Here is a 23947-nt window from a genome sequence, read left to right as displayed (position 1 = left end):
TGACGCGCGGTACCCCTCTTAAATAAGTAGCCTTCTGTCCCTATTCCTCGTGGATAAAAATGTTTGGCCACAGGTTGATTTACTGGTAGCCAAAACTAGAGATCTGCGGAGAAAACCTAGTGCTCTATATTTGGCTTTTAATTAATAAGCTATTAATGGCGCTATCAAAATGCGAGCCAGTATATCAAATCAGAATGAATCAAATAATATAGAAGACAATTTTCCTTACATGTCGCATGTGCTATTATACACAGATAAGAGAGCTGTGTTTGCGGTTTTTGGCTAATCAAAGATAACCAAATGCTAAAAAATACTCTCTAATCTAATCTAATCTAATCTAATATTTTTTTCGGGCTTTATCCTGGCGTCTTATAAACAACAGGGCGATTCGTTCTAGTTCAGAACAACGACAGAAAACGTTAGAACCAATAGCGAAGGGGAGTAGTATATAGCAAATGGAGTTCTTCCACATGAAAGACAAGCACGACTAACCAACGGCGAAATCGATTCCGCTAGCCCAAAAAGGCCGTTAGCGCTGCAGTTGCAACCAAATACGCAAGAGGGGTACAGATATGCGAAATAACTCTAGAAATGCACGAAATGCTGATAATAACAACACTATGTAAAAGACGCAATCAACTGAATTATAGAGGTACTTACGTTAAGGAAGTATAATAAAGTATTATAGTAATGAATGAGAAGGCGGAAAATAGATTTCGAAAGACAAATAACTGAAATTAAAAGAGCAAAGCATGGACAACTCCGAGACGACACGAAAACAATCCACGTCGACGGTAACGATTAATTAAACATACGAACTAATGAAGCAAAAACAAGTCAAACAAGAAAAATGCAGCTCGATGCTCGAAATCGAATATAGACGAATTAAGTGCGAAAAACATGATCGCAGAAGTGATGACTAAGTGACTTGAAGTCCGAGGTGCGATTTGTGTCGACTATTACATTAACGTGGTTATATGCATTGGAACCACCAAAGTTTTTTGCAAGATTTTCTCTATTGAGCTGGTGGATATTAAACATTATGATCATAATAAAGTAACGACAACTAACAGGACGCAAGCTAGCGATACAAAGCAAGTGAAAGAGGTGTTTTGCGTAGGGGCATTACTTCTATTACTTATTGCAGAAGGACGTGCGTATTACACAGGAATGTAATAACGCGTTTGTAAGTAGGCAGAGACGAAAGATAACGATACATGGGATAATGGCGCAAAGCTAAACAGGACAAAATATTCAAATGTGACACATCTTTCTAAACGATAAAAAGAAAACAGCACAAACAAATTTGTAGAAATAAGGGAAAAATTGGAGTAACGTTCTGTAGAACAGAAAAGAAAAAGACGTCAGACAATTACGATAGAGACAAAAGGAGATGAACTGAAATTCACAGAGCCAACTTGTTCAGAAATGAAGTAGTCAATGCCTAAACACGCGGAAGAGAAGATGGAGAAAAAAAAGATCTACAAAAGGAAGAACACCGAAATATGAAGGCGGTAATTATATGGATTACTAATTAATACGAAGGTAAATTATATGGATTACGTGTTGCAGCATAAAAAGGTATACAAACTGGAACATCCGTAAAGGTTTTGAAGTTGGAAGGCGTGCTCGCTGTAATGTGCATGGTGTCGAAATATTTATCTGAATCTTGCAGTTCCGATTGCTGACAGCGCTGTAAAATACTAAAGGATAGAAAGGCATACGAGAGCAAAAGAGAAAGACAAATTAACAGCAAATGCAGAAAAAAATGATGAAGAGCCCAGGCTTGTTGTAAAGCGAGCATCTCATTATTGTAATAATGGTAATAAATCATCATCATTGTCATCTAAGTTTGTTTACGCTCCACGACGACGGAACAAGACGAAAAAACAAATGTGGCCATGTGTATTCATTATTATTAGGTTAGTTTAAATACATACCTGCGCGGATGCGTTCGGTGTCGCCGAGGATAGGTGGGGCAGAGGCAGAGGCAAAGCATCTGATGTGTTAGGTCTACTAATTCCATATAGGTATCATACTTGTGTATTGCGAATTTTACTGGGATTTTACATAAACGTGTAACTAGGTAAATCATAATAAGTCAACGTATTTTAATACGATATTGAATAGCGACTCATTGTGATCATGTGTTACCTCTCGAATTTCAAACATTAACATATCAGCGGTAGAAGACACTTCCATCAGTAACCTTGTATCTAGATATTCGTGCCTGAATGTCGGAGTCGAATCAATCTGCCGTTGAATTAAAGTAAGTGTGCGTGCTTTCAACAAGACTTCAATTAGTTACAGAACGAGATATCTTCGCTACCTATCAAACGTATTTATCAATATGGAAACCTGTTTCTTTTCTAACTATAGCCTTAGCTTATAACCAGCTGTGAGCCGTTTTCTCCATGTAGAACTATCTACAAAAAAAATATAATGAAAATTTAAGTAAGTAAACCCAGTTGTGTTAGATTTATTTATTCTTCTGTGAATTAGAGTTTTCCGGCCCTGCAGAAACTGCTTAACAATCATTTTTACGCGGGATGTGAAATACTACGGTTAAATAACACATATGAACAGATGATCTTTTACTATGTATAATATGTCCACCTGTATAAACAGCTTATTAGTGCGTTCCAGGCTTCGTGTAGCAGAGTCATATTTCGTGTTTAATATCGTGTCACTGGATCTGCCTGATCGACTCAACAGGTTAGCATGGTGTCAACATGATCTACGATATTCAGCATAATTACTTGAAATCCATTTTCGATATCTCAAATAGTGGTTTCAGCAATGCCATACGACCATCGCTGGTCGAGGCTTAATCTGCCGTCTACGATACAAAGTAATGCCTAATGTAATAACAACTTCGGTTTAACTTGCGACGTTTGGAAAAACGTTTATCATAGTTGTGTGCGGAAAAATCGAAAAATAACAGATTAAATAAGCAAGCTAATAAGCACGGTTACTGTAGGCATTGGGTGCTCGAACCAGTTTCGCCCTAAAATACAAACGTTGGTAATTCCGGCAAGTCATGCCAAAATAGGCTAATTAGAAGGTCAATGTGCAGTTAGGAAAGTACTTCCTAACACTGTCTATGCATCGACTTTCATGCATATACAGTCTTATACGCACATATTGACAACTAGATGACAAAAAACCTGTAGGTCTAACAAAGGCGTAAGTGCGCCTTTAATCTCGTAAAGAGCAGTGAAATGATCGATTTGCATGCTTGCAAATAGTAGTTCTTTAAATTGTTTCATATATTTGCCATTTATCCATTTACTCGGCACTTGATTTTGTTCATTAAAAGCATATACCCTAGATGTTCGGCGGCTGTAACATGTCAGTTTTAGCTATTCCCACGAACTTTATTTCACAACCACTGTAGTTGAACTTTTTGACATCAAATTGTTTCTAATAATTGATAGAGTTTTGTTTACATTTAACATAACAGCCTCTTTGTTTTTAACGAGCGCGCAGTAGACTTACACAATGCAGCTAACTGTCACTTTCGACGGTTCCTTTTTTGTCAACGGTACCTAGTATTCGTCTGTGCAGTGTAACATGACAGTAGAGTTATTTGCTCTCCGCTAAGTGCATCCATATCACAAGTTACGTAACCACAGAACTTCAGGACGATATTTCTCAGCTGATGTCAGTATCCTGAAACCTACATGGTATCCTCCAAGTAGTTCCTTATAACTTTGATTGGAGAATGTAATTCAGTTTAAACAGCTTAAAAAGATTTAAAAACAACAAGAAATACTACTAAGTTATTAATTTCGGTATATACAAAAGATTGGGGTGTAAAGAATAAAAGCCTAAAAAAAACTCACCTTGAAGATTGAAAAAACCTAAGATTAGTCTCTATCTCCATGATATTTTTAGACATTTATCTTGTCAATACCTATATGCGTTGGCCTTTAAACTACATTATTTTTTTGATCCAACTTAGAAACAAAATACCACTTGCTAGCTTGGTGCGTTTACGAGGCCGAATGTGCAGACTTTACGGCTTTCCGTAGTCGTGTTTAAAAGACTGCAGAACCAGAAAGCTATAAGGCACTCTAGGCCTAGGATCAGCCAGGGAAACATTTTACTTGCTAACCTTGAGAAGGCACCTCAAAGGACTGTTTTCTCCCATAGATAAGATCCGCTATTAGTTGACACGATGACTTCATGGTTTACAAAAGAAATTTTGCAAAAAACGGTTGGCAAAAGAACAGGCCCTCTTCATATACCCTATATCAAACCTAGAAGAAAAAGGACTTCTATTATCTCTGCATTAAAGGACGCCGTGAAAGTGCTCTATCTATTCAGTGAATTAAAGCATCTCCATGCCAATTTCTAATAATCTGTAAGGGTGTGAGCTTGCTTCTGGTCTACGCTTGTAGCACGAGTCCAGCCGCGCTGACATTGTCACCTCCACCGCCAGTTTGCAGTACCCGCGTACACACTAAAACAGGCGCCACGCAGAATTCAATTTCGACATTGGGTCCATCTAGGTCCTCATTCCAACAGCGGACAGGATCATCAGGCATAAATGGAATACGCTTTCGGTTAGGCCCATTAGTTGTCGTGAATGAGTCGTCCATAATGATCTGTAATTTTAAACCGAAGAAACAATTCAAACCGTAGACAAATTATCGTTCGCCAATAGATGTCGGCCTGACTATGTTTTGAAATGCTATGAAGCTCATGTACGTAAAAGTAACGAAGCCCGGAACAGTCCAGAGATCGATGCAGCTCTAGACCTGAGCACAATTCCAGGCTCCTGACAGATACTGTGCAAATTTTATAGAACAATTTAGATGAACACTGCGTAAAGATCATCCATAGAAATTCTACGCCTCATGAAAACAAATACACATAGGATAACTTGAAAAAGCGATTTATGGTAATCGCTAGTATAACTTGCCGTACAATTGCTCTCAGATTCATACATATGGTATATATGATATGTGAAATAGGCTTGCAGTTTATCGAATTTCAGCATATTCAAACCTTTGCCTGATTGACATCGATTTCGTGCGAACCACAGGTGTGCCGATGGGCAGTTAAAGCAGCCTTTGCAGCAGAAGCCCTTGTGGCTTTCCACTCTCGGACGGCGTTTTTGGGGTCTTTTATTACCCGAAGAATGGCTTGGAAAGCCAAAGTGTGAATGTGAATTCGTGAAAGCGGTCGAGATTGTGGCTTGGATGAATGAAGTAAACTGCAATCAGTCATTTTACTGTTAGCATCATGACGATCTTTTGTGGAAATCATTATGAACTGACACTGTTAATTTATCCCAATCCATGGCGAATGTTGGAACGTATTTAACCATCTTTGGATTATGCTATTATGTTTGAAATTGTACGGTCATACTAGATGCACACGTTTCTCTAACAAACGACAGCCACATCCAACGCCAAAATACAATAAAAATAAAACGAATTCTTGATACTGTATTTCGTTGTGAGTAATATTTGTTAAAATCAAGTTAGTACTTTTGACTAGCAATGAAGTTATACTCCCTGCTTTCTACGTGGATACCGCCTATTGTCACTTGGTTATTATTATTATTATTATTATTGATAGATTATTGATAATCCAACTCATTCGGGATCTGTTTATATATTATATGTTATACTCAACGCAGCTTCCCGAACACTTGAGCTATTTGGCAAAAATTCTATATACACTCTTTATAGCGAGTAAAAACGTGATTTCATCAAATCGTGAAGCTCGCACAGCTATTACTTCATAATATACCACACAATAGCACTTATAGCTTCGTAGATATATACGAACCGGAAAAGTTCTCTTATTTGGTCCAGGACGGTAGCAACCCGGGGGTAACTATCTGCCACGTACGATATGTTATCATACTTCAGCAATGAAATAAGATTAGGCAATTCTTGCTCGTTCATTCCAAGTGACTGCGTCAATGGCAAGACCTGATGTATGATCCGGAGCATTAATGCTGCATCGACGTATGAGGCCATCTCGAAGTGGACGGCAGCCGTATCAGGAACTTCCTCAAGCACTGTCAGTAGGCGATTCATTGCCCTGTCAAGTTGTCCTGCGTGATAACAACCAATAGGTGACAAGAAAAAACAATTTAGGACTTACCCTTGCTGTAGAAATCTTGATTGTTGATAAGCTCGATAGGAACACATTCTAGTTTCAAGGCTTTTTAACATGTTCATTTTGCCAACTGATTATTGGGTAACTTGTTAGTCAGGGGTTTCTTGGTACGCAATTTTTGTCCATACGCAAACGCCTTTTAATGTTGTCGCCGGCTGCCGTTCGTTGCAGTAGATTGGGGGTTCATTTTCTTCAGTTAGTATGTGAAACGAGGTAACGGTAATGTCCGGATGTAATTATGAACTAACTTTTGTTCGAACCAAACGCAGATGTCTTCTGGGTCACCTGCTGTGCTAAACATACATTAAGGTCGGTTCCAAAGCTCGTAAAGTATTTCTAATACTAAAAAAAAAAAATGCGGTCGCAACTTCCGTACTAAACTGATATTACCTTCACCAAGTCACACCTTTTTAGGGCAAGCACTTATAGGTGGGAGGTTCCTAATCAGTCTAATAAATGGTAATACTGTTTGGAGTACCTTCTTGGAAAGGGAAGTTGTCCATCATTTGAACACCTCCAAGGACGAACAATGATGGAGAAAAGTTGACCATCTTCTCGCTAAAACCTTCAACAGAGCCCAGACGAGGATTGGCATGGTCGTTGTGAATAATGAACCTGAAATGTGATAGCCAGAAATAAAGGCACAGCAAACACTCAGTAGATTCTAAGCCAAAAGAAACATCGACACCGTGTTGGGCGTGTGAAGGAAATCAGTTCGAATTCTTTCCATTTTACATAATTCTCCCGGTCTTCATAGGCGTAAAATAAAAACGTTGAAAGGTATTTTCAATATGATAAATGATTCATGTTTATTATTCATGGGTATTATTATAAGCTACTGGGTTTATACCCTGAAAATTATGATTTCTTTAAAAAAATATTATTCACGAGTTAAAATCCCGAGGTATCCCGTTCATTTTTCTCCTCCGAATCCTTTTTTAATTTCCGGATTAATTTATTTATAAATTATGTTAGAATTTAACTCAATTTCGTTTATTTAGGAAGAAAGATAATTTGTTGGTTAATAAAGTAACAAAATATTTTATCATCCTGTCTCTCTTAGGGATATTACTTTTATTTTTTATTTAACATCAATTCGACTTAGAGATGACACAGAATTCCTATAACCGAAAACCATACGCGCATACTGACTAGTTAATTTTGTGAAAATTTTGTTTTTTGAAAATCATTACTCTTCTTCAAGTATGGTAGCTGAACCGGTAAGCATTACCTATTGGCTCGAGGTGCTTGGTACTGGACGAACTTTTCACCTGCGGAATATTCGAGAAGAAGATGGTGGTCGTCCTCGTCCACTTGGGGACCGGTAACCGTAACCCCTTCAAGCATTTGCTCACGTAGATCGCTAGACATGTGCGCCCCTAGTAAAACCTCTCGGCATGTACATGTAAAACCACGTAATGCTTGAAACTTGACGTAATTCTTTTAACGCGGCTTAATTTCATTAGTCTTACTGCTTGCGAATTATAAACTCAAATCGAAGTGTTTATAACTTCAATGCAAATTAGCTTTGATGAAAACCATGCGTTTCTCGAAAAATTTTCCAGGCGATTACGCATGTCAATCAATGATCACACAAAGCGACCTCTTTTGTGCTTTTTTATATACACCACATTTAAAATATTCAATTTCGAAGTAAAGTTAGTACCTCAGCGCCTTCTTTAGCGAACCGAGTCGCCATGAGTGCAGCATTACCACCCATGTGAAAACGGGCGTCTGCTGCCGCTTTAGCCTTTTGGAGAATTTCTCGGAATAACGTTGCATTAGCCACGAATCGTCTGTGGAAAGGCAGAATAAATTAGGTTAATCATTCTATCAATATCTAGGTCACGTATGCGTAAGCATAATAAACCCTAAGGCTCATTACAAACAACCTGTTCAACTTGAATGCGTACTTAACATATCTAATTTAAGCTAGGCAAGAAACCTGTTTTTATCTGCATGCATTGAGCTTATTTCGAATCGCTTCACAGATCAACTGCTATTTTGCCATATTAAATATCAGGCCATAAAAATATTCCCTGACAGCTGCTAAAATTTTATTTCACACAATTTTATTGCTTACTGAATATGAGCGAACCACTCTCATTTTCTATATTCAGCAATAGTCACCAGTATTATTTTTTTTTACATAAGAGCTTTTCAGGCTAAGACTAAAAAAGGGTGGAAGTAATCTCAAGGTTACAACTTTATTTAGTACAATGACAGCTTATCAAACACATTGGAAGATTAATCTCTCAGATTATGTATATTGTGTGTGTGTCAGATTATGTATATTATATGTATATGTATAATGTATATTCCTCAGATTAAGTGTAATTATTATTATTATACTTTAGGAGGATGCCTCATTTATACCAACCGTGCATACAATACTTTTTGTCTAAATAGGTGTATGATACTAAGATTGTTTGGATTACTACAAAATAAAATCTTGAATAAAACTCGCAATTACCACGGACGGACGTATACTCGAAGCTTTTGGATAACGAAAAATTGGAAAACTACATATCGATGAAGGTTTGACTAGACTCCAAACTAGATGTCATCATTGATGTCGAAATATGAAGATAGGATAATGTTTAAGTTTTAGGTGACGAAAACAGCAGGAATAACAATTCTCACTCAGGTGAGAAGATCCATGTTTGAACAAAATGCACTCGTGTGTCGAGAAAGAAGTACAGTATTTTCAGCGCATCATGCAGCAGTACCGTTCACTGTTGGCTCTAGACTTTATCTTGTTGTGGAGAGAGCATACTAAGGTAAATATTGAAGCTACCAGCACTTACTAAATCATTGGCATAGCAACGGGGTAACGGTTTATGTCTAATATGAAAATAGCACCTTACAAAAGAGACGCGCATCCTCCTGAACCCCCGTGATATGTATTTATCTAATGGATGCCCAAATCATTAGAGAATGAATACTGAAGTCACTGAAAAATCAACTTGAGGTTTATCATTTTATCAACAGCCATTAAAGGGCCTAAATCCAAGATTTTTAATAGATACTGGCAGCAGCAGTAGTACATAGGGCGGCCAGCAGTGATCGTAATTTTGATCTCGAAATGGAAAAGAACAGAATATTCTTTGTAAAGCCAGTAAACCCGTTTGCAAATAGTCAAATACAAGCAAACTACAATTTTTTGTTGAAACTAGAGCGCTGATTTTCACAAAATGATTGACGCCTTTGTCTGGCCATAGTCATATACGAGTTGAATAAAGAATAGTAATGATCTAACAAATAACAAGGTTGCCAATATAAAATATGAGCCTTAAGAACACTAATCCTGTATCTGTTCCAATCCGGTAGTAATACAGCTTTAAGTACGACATAATAACAAAGTTGCATGACCTCTCCTATTATAATTAATAAATTAAAGTTAGTGCACTTTTCAAATTAGCCATCCAAGCTATGGCTATGCAAGGGCTCATTTTTAAACTCATATTTAACGCACAATCAGCAGCGCCTACATCCAGTTAACTCAATTCCTTAGGCTTAATTGGGAGCGCTCTAAATGATTTAAGTGTTGCGTTCACCCTGTTCGGGTTTTACGTTCCGATTGTCACAAACGCAAGTCTGCGCAGCATCCTGGGATTGCTAAAAAAAAGATGAAGATATTTATATATCGAGAAGCGTGTATTAACTTACTCCGCCGCAGCCCCGTGCTTGAAGTAGTATGTGAAAGTTTCGAGAAGTTCATCATGCGTGTTGATCACATCGTGATTTTGAGGGTCATTCGGTGCTTGTAAATTTCGAAAGAGTTGTCTTGAAGGGATAATCAGGTCGCGACAGGATCCAAAACCAACTGCGATCCGAGTTGAAGGAGCTACGCGAATCTACGTGAAATGAACCGAAAGCCAGGCAAGCGACAAAAACCGGGCATTTAAGAAGGTTTTGTGAAATATTTATATAAATTTTGTTGCTAACTGCTTTCCCTTGTCGAATGCGTACCAATAATGCGTTCACTCGCTATCATCAGATAAATGGACGGGGTGAGAAAAATAAACAAGAGATTATTCTGTCGAGCCGATGCGCACGATTTTCATTGAACAAAACTTGTTCTGCTCGTAGCACCAATTATTTAAAGTATTCAATCCTACTCGTTTTCCTTTTTAGACCGAAGATCCACATATGATGATTTATCGGTGTGCTATATTTCACAGGTTATATTATGATGGCTCGCAGAACATCTGTAGGTAAACTAATTACTGAAACTTCCTTGTACATCATTACGTTTATTACGCTAGCCAATTTGTTTCAGTAACAATGATTTCTTTTTATTATATCGTACATATCTATCACCATAACAAAGGAAATATACCTCATGTAATATCTAAACGAAATTTACAGATAGATAAACATTTGTGCACTCTGGGACCTAACTCCATCTCTATTTCATGGTTATACAGCAAATAGCAGCTCTAACAAAGGCTTGATCAATTTTAGGACGGTTCGATTTATAAGCACATGATTCAATGAAGGTCACAACTGTCGGTCTACGCCTAAAAAGAACACGAATATGGAGACATGACGATTGGTACGCTCAAGCGTCCGTTAGTTGATCTCTTGGCTAATTTGTGTAGCTTCGCGTAAACGATACACAAAGCCGGTTGTATTACTTTTAATGGATGTTACTTTTTCATTGTATCTAGCACATCGTGTACAACGTGTAGTATGGTACACTAGGCCTTTACCTAGGAAAACCGATTCCACATATTTTGTGCTCTCTCCATTGATATAAAGTACATTACACAACATGTCTTGCGAAATAAAGACAAAAACGAATTACCTTGCTTCTACGGACTTCAGCTTTAGAGAAGAGTACTAACTGTCAATGTAAATACAAGCTTTCTTGCAATACGCATCAGTAACCTTTATTCATCTACAGAGATTAGTGCTTATACTCCGAGAGGGGGCGAAATGACTGGTTTCAGTATAAAAGTTATAAAGGGAATAATCAGAAATATATATGTTATAGCGACGTATAACGTATATATGAAGATTACTAGAAGAACTTTTTTTTGATTGAAAAAGGATTTATCTGAAAATTAGGTCTTCTCCATAAGGTTTGTTCAATGGAAGAAAAACGTTAGTTGACCTAAATATAAATGTTCGGGTAAAACCCGCCAAACTTGCTTATCATTATTATTTTATCGTTATATTTTCTTTTTCCGTTAATTTTTCGGAACAATCTCACTTTCTCTTTTATATAACTATTGCAGGCCTCTATCACAAAGCCATGGGTTAACTTCATATTTAGCTAGTAGCAGTTCATAGGTTGCTCGCTCACTAACCTGCTTTTCCGTATTGAGAAGTCCTTCGAGAATAAGTTGTAGCCGCTTCTGTGTCTCATTTTCTTCATGCTTACCAAACCAGAGGGCCACTATTAGGACAGTGCATGCGAGTCCTATTAGGGCGATGCTTACTCGACCCACCGCCATTACGTTCAACGATTATGTTGAACGATTATGTATACGATTATGATATGATAGCTGCGGCTATTGATAACGAGAACAATGTTCTGTCCAAGCTAGCGGATTCACAGCTTATGCTGCGCTCCGAAAAAGGCCACAAAGGCGTGTTACCGTCGTTGCTGTTGTCAGTGAGATCTATTAGAAAGTTAAGTTCACGCCTGCTTGATCATTGCAGCCGACTACTTACATGGAAGTAGAAATGCTTTAGAACCCAGAACTATTCTCTGTACTGCGTGAAAATAGAGAGTCAAAAGCTTTCACTAAAAAGTCTGTTAGTTGACTCCGACTTGCCAGCCAATATTTTATTAGACATAATAAATTCACTTCAATAATAACAATAAATTCAATAATACCGGCAAACTTTTTCGCACTTCTTGCACAAATTAAGCTATCACTCGGCTCGCGATTTTAGCATAGATTTCGACCATGGTATTTCTTTGACGTCCGCACCAATTCTACTTTGTACAGTTTAGCAATGAATGCTCAATCCGCCGGCAACCTTCCAGTTATGATTTGATTGTAACTGTAGCACTTATTTTAGATTTTTCGTTTTACAATATATTTACATTGAACGCAATTTCCACAACCGCCATCTGCATAAGGCAGCTACCCAGATACAAAGACGAGCAAGCGCCGAGCTTTTCAGTGGAAACTAACTGGTATAGCCTACTCCCTGTCAATCAGCTCTCGACAGTCTGCAGTGCTCGCCACCGACTAGCTGCTGCTTGTGAGTGGATTGTTTTCGAGGATTTCAAAGCGTTGGACCGTTGTTGATAGGTTTTTTCTTCTTCATGCGTATGGAGCATAGCGATCGTGTCACCCATGGACGTAAAATGGAGGGGACGTGTTCGAACGGGTGGCGCCCTACAATAGCACCGAGTAAGCATCCAGCCAGCAGCAAATTTACGTTAACTGTCAGAACTGCACGCTTGGCAGACACTCAGGCCAATGGCGAATCACATAACCGCTATGGTCGAGTTTGGCACAGTGATTCGGATCAACCGGCATGGAGGAGCAGTAAGCCGTTGTGGGAACCACGATGCAAGACAGCGACAATTGAGGTAGTGGCTAGTACCAGTGCACCAACGTTATGCCACTGACAAACAACCGGTCGAACGGCTAAGACGGCACTCGGCGGGAGAGCCAAACCAGACGTCGTCACATGGATATCTCGAACTTTCGCGCGCTTTCTTCTCGCTACAAAGAATTTCTGCTGTAGATCATAGAGGTCGCTGGTGCGAGCTAGCTAGTGTGAAAAAATTAATTGAGACCTCACGTTAGCAGAGGTGTCAGTTTTGCGCCACAGCTTCATACATGTCCGTCAAACAAGTGCTTGTGGGACAAGAAAAGAAACGGATGCTAACTAAACGTAAACTAAATATGTAGTACAGTTTATGTTGGCAGGACTACAATGCAATGAAGGAATTCATAAGCCAAAAGTCCACTACCAATATAACGCACAGAGCGGCAGCGAAGTAATAAGCTGAAATGAAATTTCATATTTCGTTAAGAAAATAGTTTTTTTATGAAACAATGCACTGCTTAAGGCCCTCATTACAATTCCAAGAAGTGCTCTATTCATCGTATAGTGCTGCATTATTTTCATGTATGAATATATATATATATATATATATATATATATATATATATATATATATTACACACAGTATTTACAACTATGGATAACTTGTTTTTGTAAATTACGGATCTCCCGTCAGATTGTATGTAAACGAAAATAAACTGTATTTTTCTACTATGAGATACTAAACTACCATATTGTCAACGAAAAAGATGTTTGTCGGTTTCCATTTCTTTATTAATTGAAACAATATTGACTACCTTTTATATTGATGACATGCTGAGGTTCGTACAAACATATGGAGATATTTAACTTCATTTAGCATATATATAGATAGCATAAATATCTAGCACCGATGACGCTGGCCATTTGCGCTTAGGGAGATTGCATGGCCGATTCACAGCGATAATGCACGACTGGTTTAGGCCCGTCAAGGTCGTTTTTGATGGTGGCAGTTACGCGTTGTTGCTTGGAGCCTCTGCTTTTGAATTACCTATCTGCATTTCTGCTTCGTTCCGGTGATGATTCATCATTGGCAACTGTAAGGAAACCGGTTAGTACTTTGTCTGTCTACATCCCTTCAATTAGCCGAAATTATAGCGAACGAAATAGTATTATAGCAATAGATCTTGACAAAAATTTTGAACAGGCAGGATGTGCAAGGTTTTTTCGTTGAAAATCAAAGCTATTTATTTGCTTGTCGCATGCAGTGTGTATATCAGCAGAGCTTCTATTATATGAGAATTGAAATAGCATGAACTGAGTAGCCATGAGAATTGGTAATTAACACGGTTCTTCTATCACAAAAATATGTCTGTTATGAAATCTTCTCAGTACTACAAAACAATATGTTGTCACGCAGGAACGCCGAAATACTGAGGTAAATTCAGGACACCTTTCAAGGACAACACGTTACTGCCTCAGTCTCTGTCGATAGTGGATTTTACATGCGTCAGCGAGAAAATACAACTGCTATGAGGTGTATTTAGAGATTCTTTATTAATATAGGACACAAAATTTATTTTATGTAAGCATTGCAGATAAACAACATTTGGTGAGATCAGGTTTTGGTTTTCCAAAACCCTTGCGAGAAGAGTTGTGTTTCATCCAAAACTTCAAGTAACAATGCTCTCGATATTTGGTTACAATAGAGTGGCAGGTGGATTCTTCGGTTTTGAACGACCCCGTAAGTGCTCGTCCATTTAAACTGCGGCCTGCTTTACAACTATTTCCTTTCCGCTGCCCTGACGAACGCAATAATATTACATTTTTCTTGACCGACCTTCACTTGGCTCTAATGATTCACTCGGTGAGTCTCTTTAGACATTACTGCGAAACTTGTAAGCGTGCAATAATGTTGATCTAGCCATAATTGAACGAAGTGCGCACCAAGCTACCATCTACTTCTATACTGTCTATGTTTGAAGTTTTACATCTAATATCCCCTTTAGGCATAATTCCATCAGGTGACTGGCTCCCACCACGAAGCAAACCGTGTGCCTATGCCCAGGTTCGAGTCTAGATCATTTCTGTCCTGACGGAGATGAGCTAAACGAATAATTTGTTCTAGCCACTAGAATTGTCAGTTAACGATACATTGCCACCACGCGTGTTGCTAGATAATATGGCGTTAGCTGTGTTGCCTAAATAAACCTTTCGAGTTTTACGTTCATTACTGCTGTTAAGCATTGCTTCCGATGGTTGGTTCTCAACACGAAATGAAGCGTATCTGCGCCCGGCTTCGAACCTAAACCACCTAAAGTGTTCCTAAATTTCATGCAACAGTTCTTTATTCCGTGTTTAGTAGCTGGTGTGAACTTCTTTGTTAGTTACTTTTATCAAATGGCCGTTACTCGCCCTTCAAAATTTTGGCTTGTCGAAGCGACCAGTATCGTCTCAAAGCGAAGGAAGCTGCACTTAGCTAAACCTGCACCCGTTCCTACTGTTAGGTAATTTAAAATTACCTAACTTACTAGTTACACCAAAGTTATAACAAAAGCAACCGATTCTGTATTCGTAAAATAAGCGCTGAGACAGGGAATCCAGCAAAAATAAGTGTCATCATTTTAATCTGACAAGAACCTATTATAAGCATCAAAACTGAAGTTGTTGTGCTTGCAGGTACAAATGGCGTAATTATTTGAAAAAGCGCGCCTATGCACAATCTTTTTCCATTTCTAAAAAACAGTTTCCTTAGTTTAGGTTCTGTGTAGATTCGCGCGTACGTTCTCTATGTTTTATTATAGTGTTTTTGTGCTAATGTAACATATGTCAGGGATTCAACTACAGTGGTTACTGTAGCGGCTTTAAATAATTAGGTAGCTGAATCAGTTTGCTTAGTGTTTTCCTATAAAGTTTACCAAGGTGTCTGGCGTAGCAAATGTATAGTGTCTTATATGACAGACTCTTTTTGGTATTGTTTTCTACAATGTTATGAAACGTAAATGTTCTTATTGCTAATAATGTCGCTGTCGCTGTCGAATCATTCCATTTTAATTCAGCGAGCTAATTTATGTTTGGGCGATACAATGAGATCGCTGGATGGAGATAACCATGTAAAAATAAGATAAACAAAAAAAAAACACGCACGCAAACCACTACATTGTAGCCCGTTAGAATGATAGCGACTAGCCTATCGGTCAAAGGTATAGAGCAGGTCTATAAAAAAAAAAAAAAAAAGTGAAACAAGTTATTTAGTTTCTCGAATAAGCGCGTCAGCCCTATATAGAATAGTGAAGTAGCGGAGAAAACATAATTACGGAACGCTACTCCACAAATCTATTCCAAGTTTAGCTTATTATAAGTTTTGTGATATATAGATTACTTTGATCCCGATTAGGGCGGTAGTGATGTTGATGCCAGCTTCCTTCCAACCCAGGCTTGCAGTTACTCGTAATAGTAAACATAGGCCATAATAATGTTTAGGCCAAACAACTACATTCACTGTTGACAGTAATGGATGGGAAATGAAACACAAAAGCAACAGCATTGACTTATGTTATAACTTGTGTTCTTTAAAGAAAAAAATAGTCGACAGCACTTACGCGTAGGTTTATTACTTTTCAGAGCGTTGCCAGACTTTAATAACCACTCAGAGAAATTTCACCCGAGTGCCCGTGTCGGTCATTCGATTAAGGTAGCCGAATGCACTACATCGTTGGCATACTCAAACTATATTATTATATTGTCTGGTAATATAGTGCCTGTCGATAGCAAGATATAGCCTGATCTATTCTTTGGAAATAATCAACAAGCCTGGAATTTAGTCGACGGAGGACAGTAACGATAGCGATAAGATCGCACTGGGCAGAAACGGGATGCCTTACAAGTGAGCCCACTAGCGGACTTTTTTTCACTTCAGCGCATCTAATATTTTTTAGGCCTTTATGTACATGGTAGCGTCTCTAGAAGTTTGAGAATTAGATTTTAGATAAACATATATATAGAACGTATTAGGAAGATGGAATTTTTCGACCTATTATTTTAGGGAAGAAATATTTACGCTTTATTTTTACACCACCGAAGAGCGACTAAAATATTGAATAAATTGAGTATCTTTTGTTAGAAAAAAAGCTGACTATTATACGCTTATTTATTCTTGCTGTAAAGTGATAGTAGTTGTTTGGGAGTGATAGATTGCCGATAGGCGTAAATGCCTCGACGGTGAAAAACAGCGTCTCAAATAGTGGGCGGTGAATTGAAGCTCCTGTTGCAGTTTGAGAAGTCAAATACATATATGATCGCTGCAAAAGAATATAGATAATCTTAGATACAACAATTTATCATATCGATAAATTTTCTTATACTGTTCTATTACATCTCTATATATTTACGTTGAATCTGTGATGACCATAAAAAGTTAATGCCGTCTTTCTATCGGAAGAACAGAAAAAGAATTTATCGTCGTAAGTCCACATCGTGTAAACAGCGTTTCATCTGGTTATAAGTCAAATTTAAGCGTATGCGGATACAACCTGAGTTCTATCGTAGTATCACCGGTGTCTGTCTTTGCTGTCAAAGAAAGCCTTGAAAATCACATACATCGAGAAACCTACTTGATCAACCTAGACTTGCCGGGCCAATGTAGTTTGGTATACAATAACAATGCTCTGAATGATAATGCTTCGGTTTTTTTTGATGGGTGATGCAAGACGCAGTAGGTCAACGCCATTGTTGAAACTACATCTCCACCATCTGTTACAGTTTGATCGTAGCTAGAAGGCTAAGAAGGACTACATTTTACTACTGTTGGCGAGCTAACATTATCCATACTATCGTCGTTGTCTATATTGGATTACGTCTTTATGCGTTGGGCTTGATATGCTCTGCCCGATTTGCGATTCTGTTCGCTAGGTTTCAATTTCTGAAAGAATTGACCCTTTTCTGAATTTTTTTAAGCAAATTTCCTTGCCGAGGTAGAAAATTAACAAACCAGTAAGGCCCGTTTGGCTGGTCTGCCTTCATCGGCGGGTTTGCTTTACGGGGCCCGTCAGCGTCTCCCTCCTCGCTGCTTTTCCTGCCCAGTTGGCTTCTCTCCGGCACACAGCGAAAAGTGAAAATGGTCCTGAAAAACATTCGGTTGTTCTTTACTCGGGTTCTCTCGATTCGTTTGGGTCGGGCATGAACATGTTCGCGCAGCATACAACAAATGCCCTGCTCTGTCTTGCTCTCCGACAGATATATAGAGCAAAGTTTTACCGTCGCACTCTCTCGCCCTTTTCTCATGCTATTGGCTGGCACTGGAGATAGTAGTATCTGTTGAGTCTACGCCGTACAGCCGCCTTGGCGTTCTTCGATGGCGCTGCGGGTACTAATACCATTTTGCCTCGATTCACCAGCAGACTGCGACTCAACGGAAAGCAAGCTATTCTGGGTTTCTGGTATTGCAGGCGTGACCGTGCTGTGTGGTAAACCGGGCGTCTACCATTACTGTTAATTCGCGTCTGAGTGACATGCCGAAGGGACACCAGCAGCGAAAGGAAAAGTAATGATAACAAAAAGGGTGAGCAAGCTTGGAGCACGGCGCAGAACTTGACGGTTGTGGAACGAACAGCAAAAAGAATGAAAACTCTATAATAGAGTTTTCGTTTCTGCAGTGTTTGGTGCATTTGGTTATTCTAACTGGTTGAAACATAAAAACATTGTTATGGGAATACATTGCGTATAGATCTCATGTGTTATTTCTGTATTCAGTGCACTCTATGGTGTGTTTAGACGGAGCATCCAAGTGTACGTAATATTGTGCATTCGGTTACTATCGATGGATTTCGGTAGAGTACGTGTCCGCCGAAATGCCAGACCCAGCTAAATGTAGATCAACATAGTAACGCTGGTTATCTATTATGGTAGTTAAATGATTTCAGCGCTATCGAATGCCTTTGACACATCTATATGGTAAAGTGAAGCTTGACAGTATTGCAATCATTTAATGCATCAATTTGTGGGTTTACTACAAGTGTAGTGGACTATTGAACCGTGATTAGTGACTATTGATACAGCACAGGATATAGAACAGAAATGTATGTGCTGATGCACGCCTATAGAATCGCTCGGGAGGATAATATGTACTATGAGCTAACCGTCACCATTTTAGTTGCCTTTTCCTAAGAGTCGAGATCACTTCAATTAGCTGCTGTTCTGGCAAGGCAACGCTGGACTTCAACTTCCTAGCAAAAAAACGACAGGTGTAAGAACGTAACAGCGAGAAGCGCGTTGTGAGAGATTGGCACGACAGCACTTCAGCGATGTCAGGCTCGTCAAGATGAAGATTAGAGTTTTAGTCAGGCGTTGCTGTGGTCGCAGCCATCGCGGCGAGTATCCGGCGGTGTTCCTGATAATTTTTGCCATCGGTTTGAGCTGATCGAACCGGCGGCAAACTGCCGCGACACGAGAACTCACTCCTTTCTCTCTCATTTCGACTTTTCTCATTTCTTCTCAACTTCGCCGTCATTCTCGCCTGCCTTGCCTATGTGTTACTCTGTGAAGAAATGGAACATCGACTACAGCAACAAAACCACAGTTCCGGCACTTCCGAGGAGTCAGAGGACAACCGCAAGTCCATCCTTCGAAGGACGAACTCGGTTGGTGACAACAAGAAGGAGGTCCGCTTCGCCGAGCAGCTCGAGAAATCGATCGAAATCGAGAATGCCACCAGGCGAAAGCCGAAACGGTCCCTGAGTCAGCCGCTTGTCTATCGGCGACCGGTAGAGACTGTGAAGGATCTCGTTAAGAGTTTCGTCGGAAACCGCGATAAAACGAACGACCGTTCTCTGGGGAATGCTGACAGGTCACTCGGCGGGGTCTATAAGAATCTTCTCTTTTCTGAGGTGGACTCAGACGAGGGCGGAGCAAACACTGTAAAGCAAGCAGGATCTACTTCTACTCCGAAGTATGGCTCACTGCCGCGGAGTTTTCGAACAACAGAGGAACATGCGGCGACTTCAGAAAAGCATCAGGAACGTCATAAAATACGTCGCACCAGATCATTGCAAGAGCGTCAAAGAATCGCCGGTAATTCCGGTATATCTGGTTCAATAGTGCCTCAAGCGCCTTTTCGTCGTAGAGTCTTCAGCGATTCGGATGTATTGTCAGATGGAAAAACGGCGCAACCCCCAAGTATGAAGACCCAACAACCAACGGAAGTCACATTCTCAACTCCGTCTTCTTCACCTGTTGCAGCAGTACTGAGCAGTACAGCTTCTCTAATGCCTCAAATAGAAATGAACTTGGTAGAACCCTCTTCCCAGCAGTTTCCCAATTATTTCAAGAAATGCTCAAAACGATCTAGTTCTGATCCTGGGCCTTCGAGCCAATCCGAGCCCCCTACACAGCTGCCCTTCCGTATTGGAAGCCTAACAACGGTTAACCCTGTTTCAACATCACCGACGGTCGCTGAACTGAAGCTACAACAGCTTCAGCTTAGTCTGCTACCCAAAACAAAAGTACGTAAAAGGCCACCAAAACTCGGCCAGCTTTACACCACGCTTTCTCCAGTAACTTCTGTATCAACTGAAGACGAATCTACGGAAGAGGCTTTCAAACAGAAGGCGAGCTTCAAAGTGACCACGGATTTGCATCGACCTTCTATTTCAACTGGCGCACAAATATCATCAAACAATATTCCCAAAACCCTTACAGCAAAAATACCTACTGCTCCAGTAGAAATAAAGATCACTTCAAGCACTCCCACGTCGTCCGAGACACGAAGTCCTTTGCCAGAGTTCAAGAACATGCCAAAAATGAATGATTGCAGCGAAGTTTTGACGGAAGTTCTGCAAAAACTTAAAATTCTTTCACAACAAGAAGCTGAAATCGATACATCTTCACCAACTGAAGAGTCCAAGTCAGCAGCCCTTATGTTTAAGGCTGACGAAGGCATGCTGATAAAGGCGGAAGAAGTTTTGATGCAAGAAGTACAGATCGAGCCAGGATTGAACACTCTTAACGCTGGTACGGTCCATCAGATCGGGAACAATACAGCTAAGTATTCAGAAGGGAAATTAGATCATGTAGATATTGCGCAAGAGCGATGGAGCATCACAACCGCCGAAGAAGTTCAAAGATCTCAATTTATAACGCCAATTCATATAATGGCACTTAAACCAAACGAGGGTTGCAGCGAGAAGGAGCGACTTGACGTGTTCCAACGGAAAACGGAACCCCGATACAAACAAGTGATCTGCGGAAGCTCCTTTGTATCGCATGCGTTCCGCAGCCTGCAGAAAAGTCCGACGTTGCAGTCGGATTCATTGGACTTAACGAGCTCAGGCGAATCAGCTTCGGAAGCGACTTTTTCGTCGCTTGTCAGCGCCCCAATGGATGCATCCCGTATGCGAGGGGAAACAGAAGGCTTCCTCGTTGTGAGTCCTCCCTTAAGCTTTGATACATCGGAGTCCTTTAAACAGGTAAGTTGAATGTTGATTTTAGGCCAGTGGTGTTTTATGAATGCCAAGTAGGCCGCTCTCGGATATGCTCAAAGTCGATCGGCTAACAGACGACCAGTGGGTGATTACTATCGATTTGGTGTATTAAATGTGCATAATTAGGCTGAGCTAGGGAAATACTTTGGTATTTGAGCCACTCAGAGTAGGTCGCCCTGGATCGAGTAGAATTAAAAGATTTTTTCTACTTATTTTCCCGTCTTCCCATTGCGACAGATCGATAGGTTCGAAGATGGAACTGCGTCAACTTCGGCTGATGTCGAGGGAGCTGAGACAAATGGCGCGGTTGGAGATGGCTCATTTCCAACTCTAGACACCTCAGAAGACCTTCGAATGGATCCCGAAGATGAATGTGCGTAATCTACAGTTCATATAGGTTAAGTCTCTGTCGGCCGTAAAAAGAGACAAGACTACAAAAAGAGGCAGCGTAATTTATTATTAAATATTTATACTGGCAGTCTTTATTAGTACTCAGGCGCTACGGATGAAGAGAATCCGCAGGTGCGGGAAATGTATGGATAATAGTCGAAGACGAATAGCATCGTTGGACTTTGTTCAATTTCAAATACATCTTCCTTGGCTTTAAAGAATTTGAATTAGGCATTTGAATGAAGAAAGCTATTCAGCAGGATGGTACAAGGCTACTTGGGCAATTTAAAGGGGCCTAAAAGCTGGTTACTTAAGTCATTGTCGTCAGACAAAATCGATGGTGGAAACGTGTGGTGTCGGAAAACGATCATATGCTGTACGCACAAAATGTGGCTCCTAGATATTAGGTTTTTATTGATAATTTATTATTATTATTATTATTATTACGGTATAATGGTCATAAGTGTCATGGCGCTTTGCTTCTAATGTACTATATATTTATAAAACGGCTCACATTCTAATCCAGGGTCTCACACGACTTCGCAGTGAAAAGGTTTTCGACGGATAGTTCTACATTAAAGAAAAGGTCCCGGCGTATTTGTTGTATTACAGGCAATCGCACATTAAACGCCCAACTAAACAATATCTTAATTTTTATAGTCAACTAGTACGGTTTTACAAATCTCCACTCGTAAACAGAGAAAACATACGAATCATCGCAATCAATAGCAACGATGCAAGCATGTACGTATGGTTGGAGCAGGCTTTACAACAAAGATAGATGACTGACACGGCAGTGGATAATCTGGCACACTAATACAATCACTTTTCCCATGACGCCGATTAGACACGACCAGATTAGCCTCCAAGGAAGACAACGATGGTTAAACTAGACCTGTAAATCGGAGCATCATACGCTACGTGCTATTCAAGGACCGTAAAAGAACTGTAAGGGATAGATATCTTAGCGAGCACGCAGAAAGGACTCAACGACGACAATGAGGAAAGCTCGTACGATCAAAAACTCATAAGATCAAGATACCTTTTTTCAAAAAAAAAAATTTTTCTCTTTCGACTAACGACGATGACAACGACGACTTCATCGACTTTAGCCAGCAATGAGAGAGAGGAACGCCATTAAGAGTAATCCGCGACGCTGCAAGCACGACGTACTATCATCTCATATGACGTGCTATAGTAATGCTAAGATGCACAAAAGAGTCACACTTATTAGTGTAGTAAGGTCTTTTCATAGGAATTAGGTGTTAATTGCTGTTTTACATAATGAAGTCAAATTCAAAAAGAGCCATCAATTGAAAAAAACTCTAATGAGACCGACGACATTTTTGGCCTATTCTAGTGGTTATTTTGGCTGTAAGTTATATACTGATATAAAATTAAGCTAAACGAATCTCTTGAAACGTATAAGTTCACCCGACCAGTAAATGGGCGTATTACCAGCAGGGTATTAGACAGCATTGGACAGATTTGATTAGTGATGATACAATTAAGTAAACTTTTTCTTAGAATGCGTGATTTGGTAAAACTGATCGAAACAAGCAGATACCTAGACAACTTTATTTATGTAATGGACTTTTTGGATAGGATCAAAAAGTTTCACGTCGGTAGCTCTGCCAAGTAACAGGTAGATAGATATTTGTGTTAGACGACAAAACAGGCACATTTTTTTTTTAAATCACATTTTGTCTTGAAATTTTACGGACTAAAACCTATGATGGCCTGAACTCCATTGAACTAAAAGTGTACAACTGTTGACTTTTATAAACCAATTTTATCCTATTCTATACATGCTATAAAATCGAGAGGCTAATGGGAACCTGTCTCGGTTTCTTTGCCACCAGAGAGCTGCTCATGAACATCTCTCGTTGTTCAGATATGGCCTACAAATATATTACGGACAATTGACCGTAAGTGTAAATTCAGTTTGATATTTCTTAGCAATAATGAGAATAATCCCCAGATGATACAGTGCTTAGAGCAACAGTAAACAGAAATCTGACCTGATCATGTATCTGTAAAACAAGTAATTGCAAAAGGGAAGGAAATTAATTTTTTTAGGGAAACGATACATAGTTGATTAGATACGTGCATTTATTATATTGTATTGATTGCTATGTCACATTTAAACAAATGGAAAAAAATACTCAGTAAATAATTAATTTTGTAGAAAAAAACGATATAATAGCGCAACTAGGCCATCGTCGTTACTCTATACAACGGTAACAACAGTAACACGGACAGCAATGATAGAAAATTCCGGTTTCTTTTTCTGTTGTTCGTTCTTCAGCTGTTCGGGTTACATTTATCAAGGTATTTATGGGTATTTAGATTGACTCTGTTGATGAACGTTCTGCCCACTGTATAACGATTCACTGATATGTATATATATATATATATATATATAT

At 39.4% G+C, this 23947-nt stretch overlaps 2 protein-coding genes across 2 annotated transcripts; one reads left to right on the top strand and one right to left on the bottom strand.

Annotated features, from left to right (window-relative positions):
- Window positions 1-2449: 2449 nt before the first annotated feature.
- LOC111267421 (ADP-dependent glucokinase) lies at window positions 2450-13253 on the bottom strand. The gene is made up of 8 exons (XM_022845664.2): window positions 11454-13253; window positions 9808-9995; window positions 7805-7934; window positions 7370-7527; window positions 6617-6753; window positions 5803-6073; window positions 5014-5221; window positions 2450-4610 (listed from the first exon to the last, which is right to left on the bottom strand). Exons 1-8 carry the CDS (start codon window positions 11598-11600, stop codon window positions 4392-4394), a joined length of 1458 nt encoding a protein of 485 aa, XP_022701399.1. The 5' UTR covers window positions 11601-13253; the 3' UTR covers window positions 2450-4391.
- Window positions 13254-17783: 4530 nt separating this feature from the next.
- LOC111267420 (uncharacterized) lies at window positions 17784-23905 on the top strand. The gene is made up of 2 exons (XM_086971322.1): window positions 17784-21116; window positions 21369-23905. Exons 1-2 carry the CDS (start codon window positions 19200-19202, stop codon window positions 21510-21512), a joined length of 2061 nt encoding a protein of 686 aa, XP_086827448.1. The 5' UTR covers window positions 17784-19199; the 3' UTR covers window positions 21513-23905.
- Window positions 23906-23947: the final 42 nt, after the last annotated feature.

This window comes from Varroa jacobsoni, unplaced genomic scaffold (genome assembly GCF_002532875.2).
Source record: "Varroa jacobsoni isolate VJ856 unplaced genomic scaffold, vjacob_1.0 scaffold_1184, whole genome shotgun sequence".
Classification (NCBI taxonomy): Eukaryota; Metazoa; Arthropoda; class Arachnida; order Mesostigmata; family Varroidae; genus Varroa; species Varroa jacobsoni.
Note: the sequence above shows the minus strand (reverse complement) of the source record. Positions and strands in the feature narration are given on the sequence as shown.

Bases quoted from the DNA above. Each gene is read 5' to 3' on its own strand.
- LOC111267420 (XM_086971322.1), top strand. From the start codon at position 19,200: ATGGAACATCGACTACAGCAACAAAACCACAGTTCCGGCACTTCCGAG. The intron at 21,117-21,368 runs GTAAGTTGAATG...CCATTGCGACAG, and splicing joins CATCGGAGTCCTTTAAACAG to ATCGATAGGTTCGAAGATGG.
- LOC111267421 (XM_022845664.2), bottom strand. From the start codon at position 11,600: ATGGCGGTGGGTCGAGTAAGCATCGCCCTAATAGGACTCGCATGCACT. The intron at 9,996-11,453 runs GTTAGTGAGCGA...CATTTCACGTAG, and splicing joins TTCTCAATACGGAAAAGCAG to ATTCGCGTAGCTCCTTCAAC. The intron at 6,754-7,369 runs GTAATGCTTACC...ATCACATTTCAG, and splicing joins CAAGCACCTCGAGCCAATAG to GTTCATTATTCACAACGACC.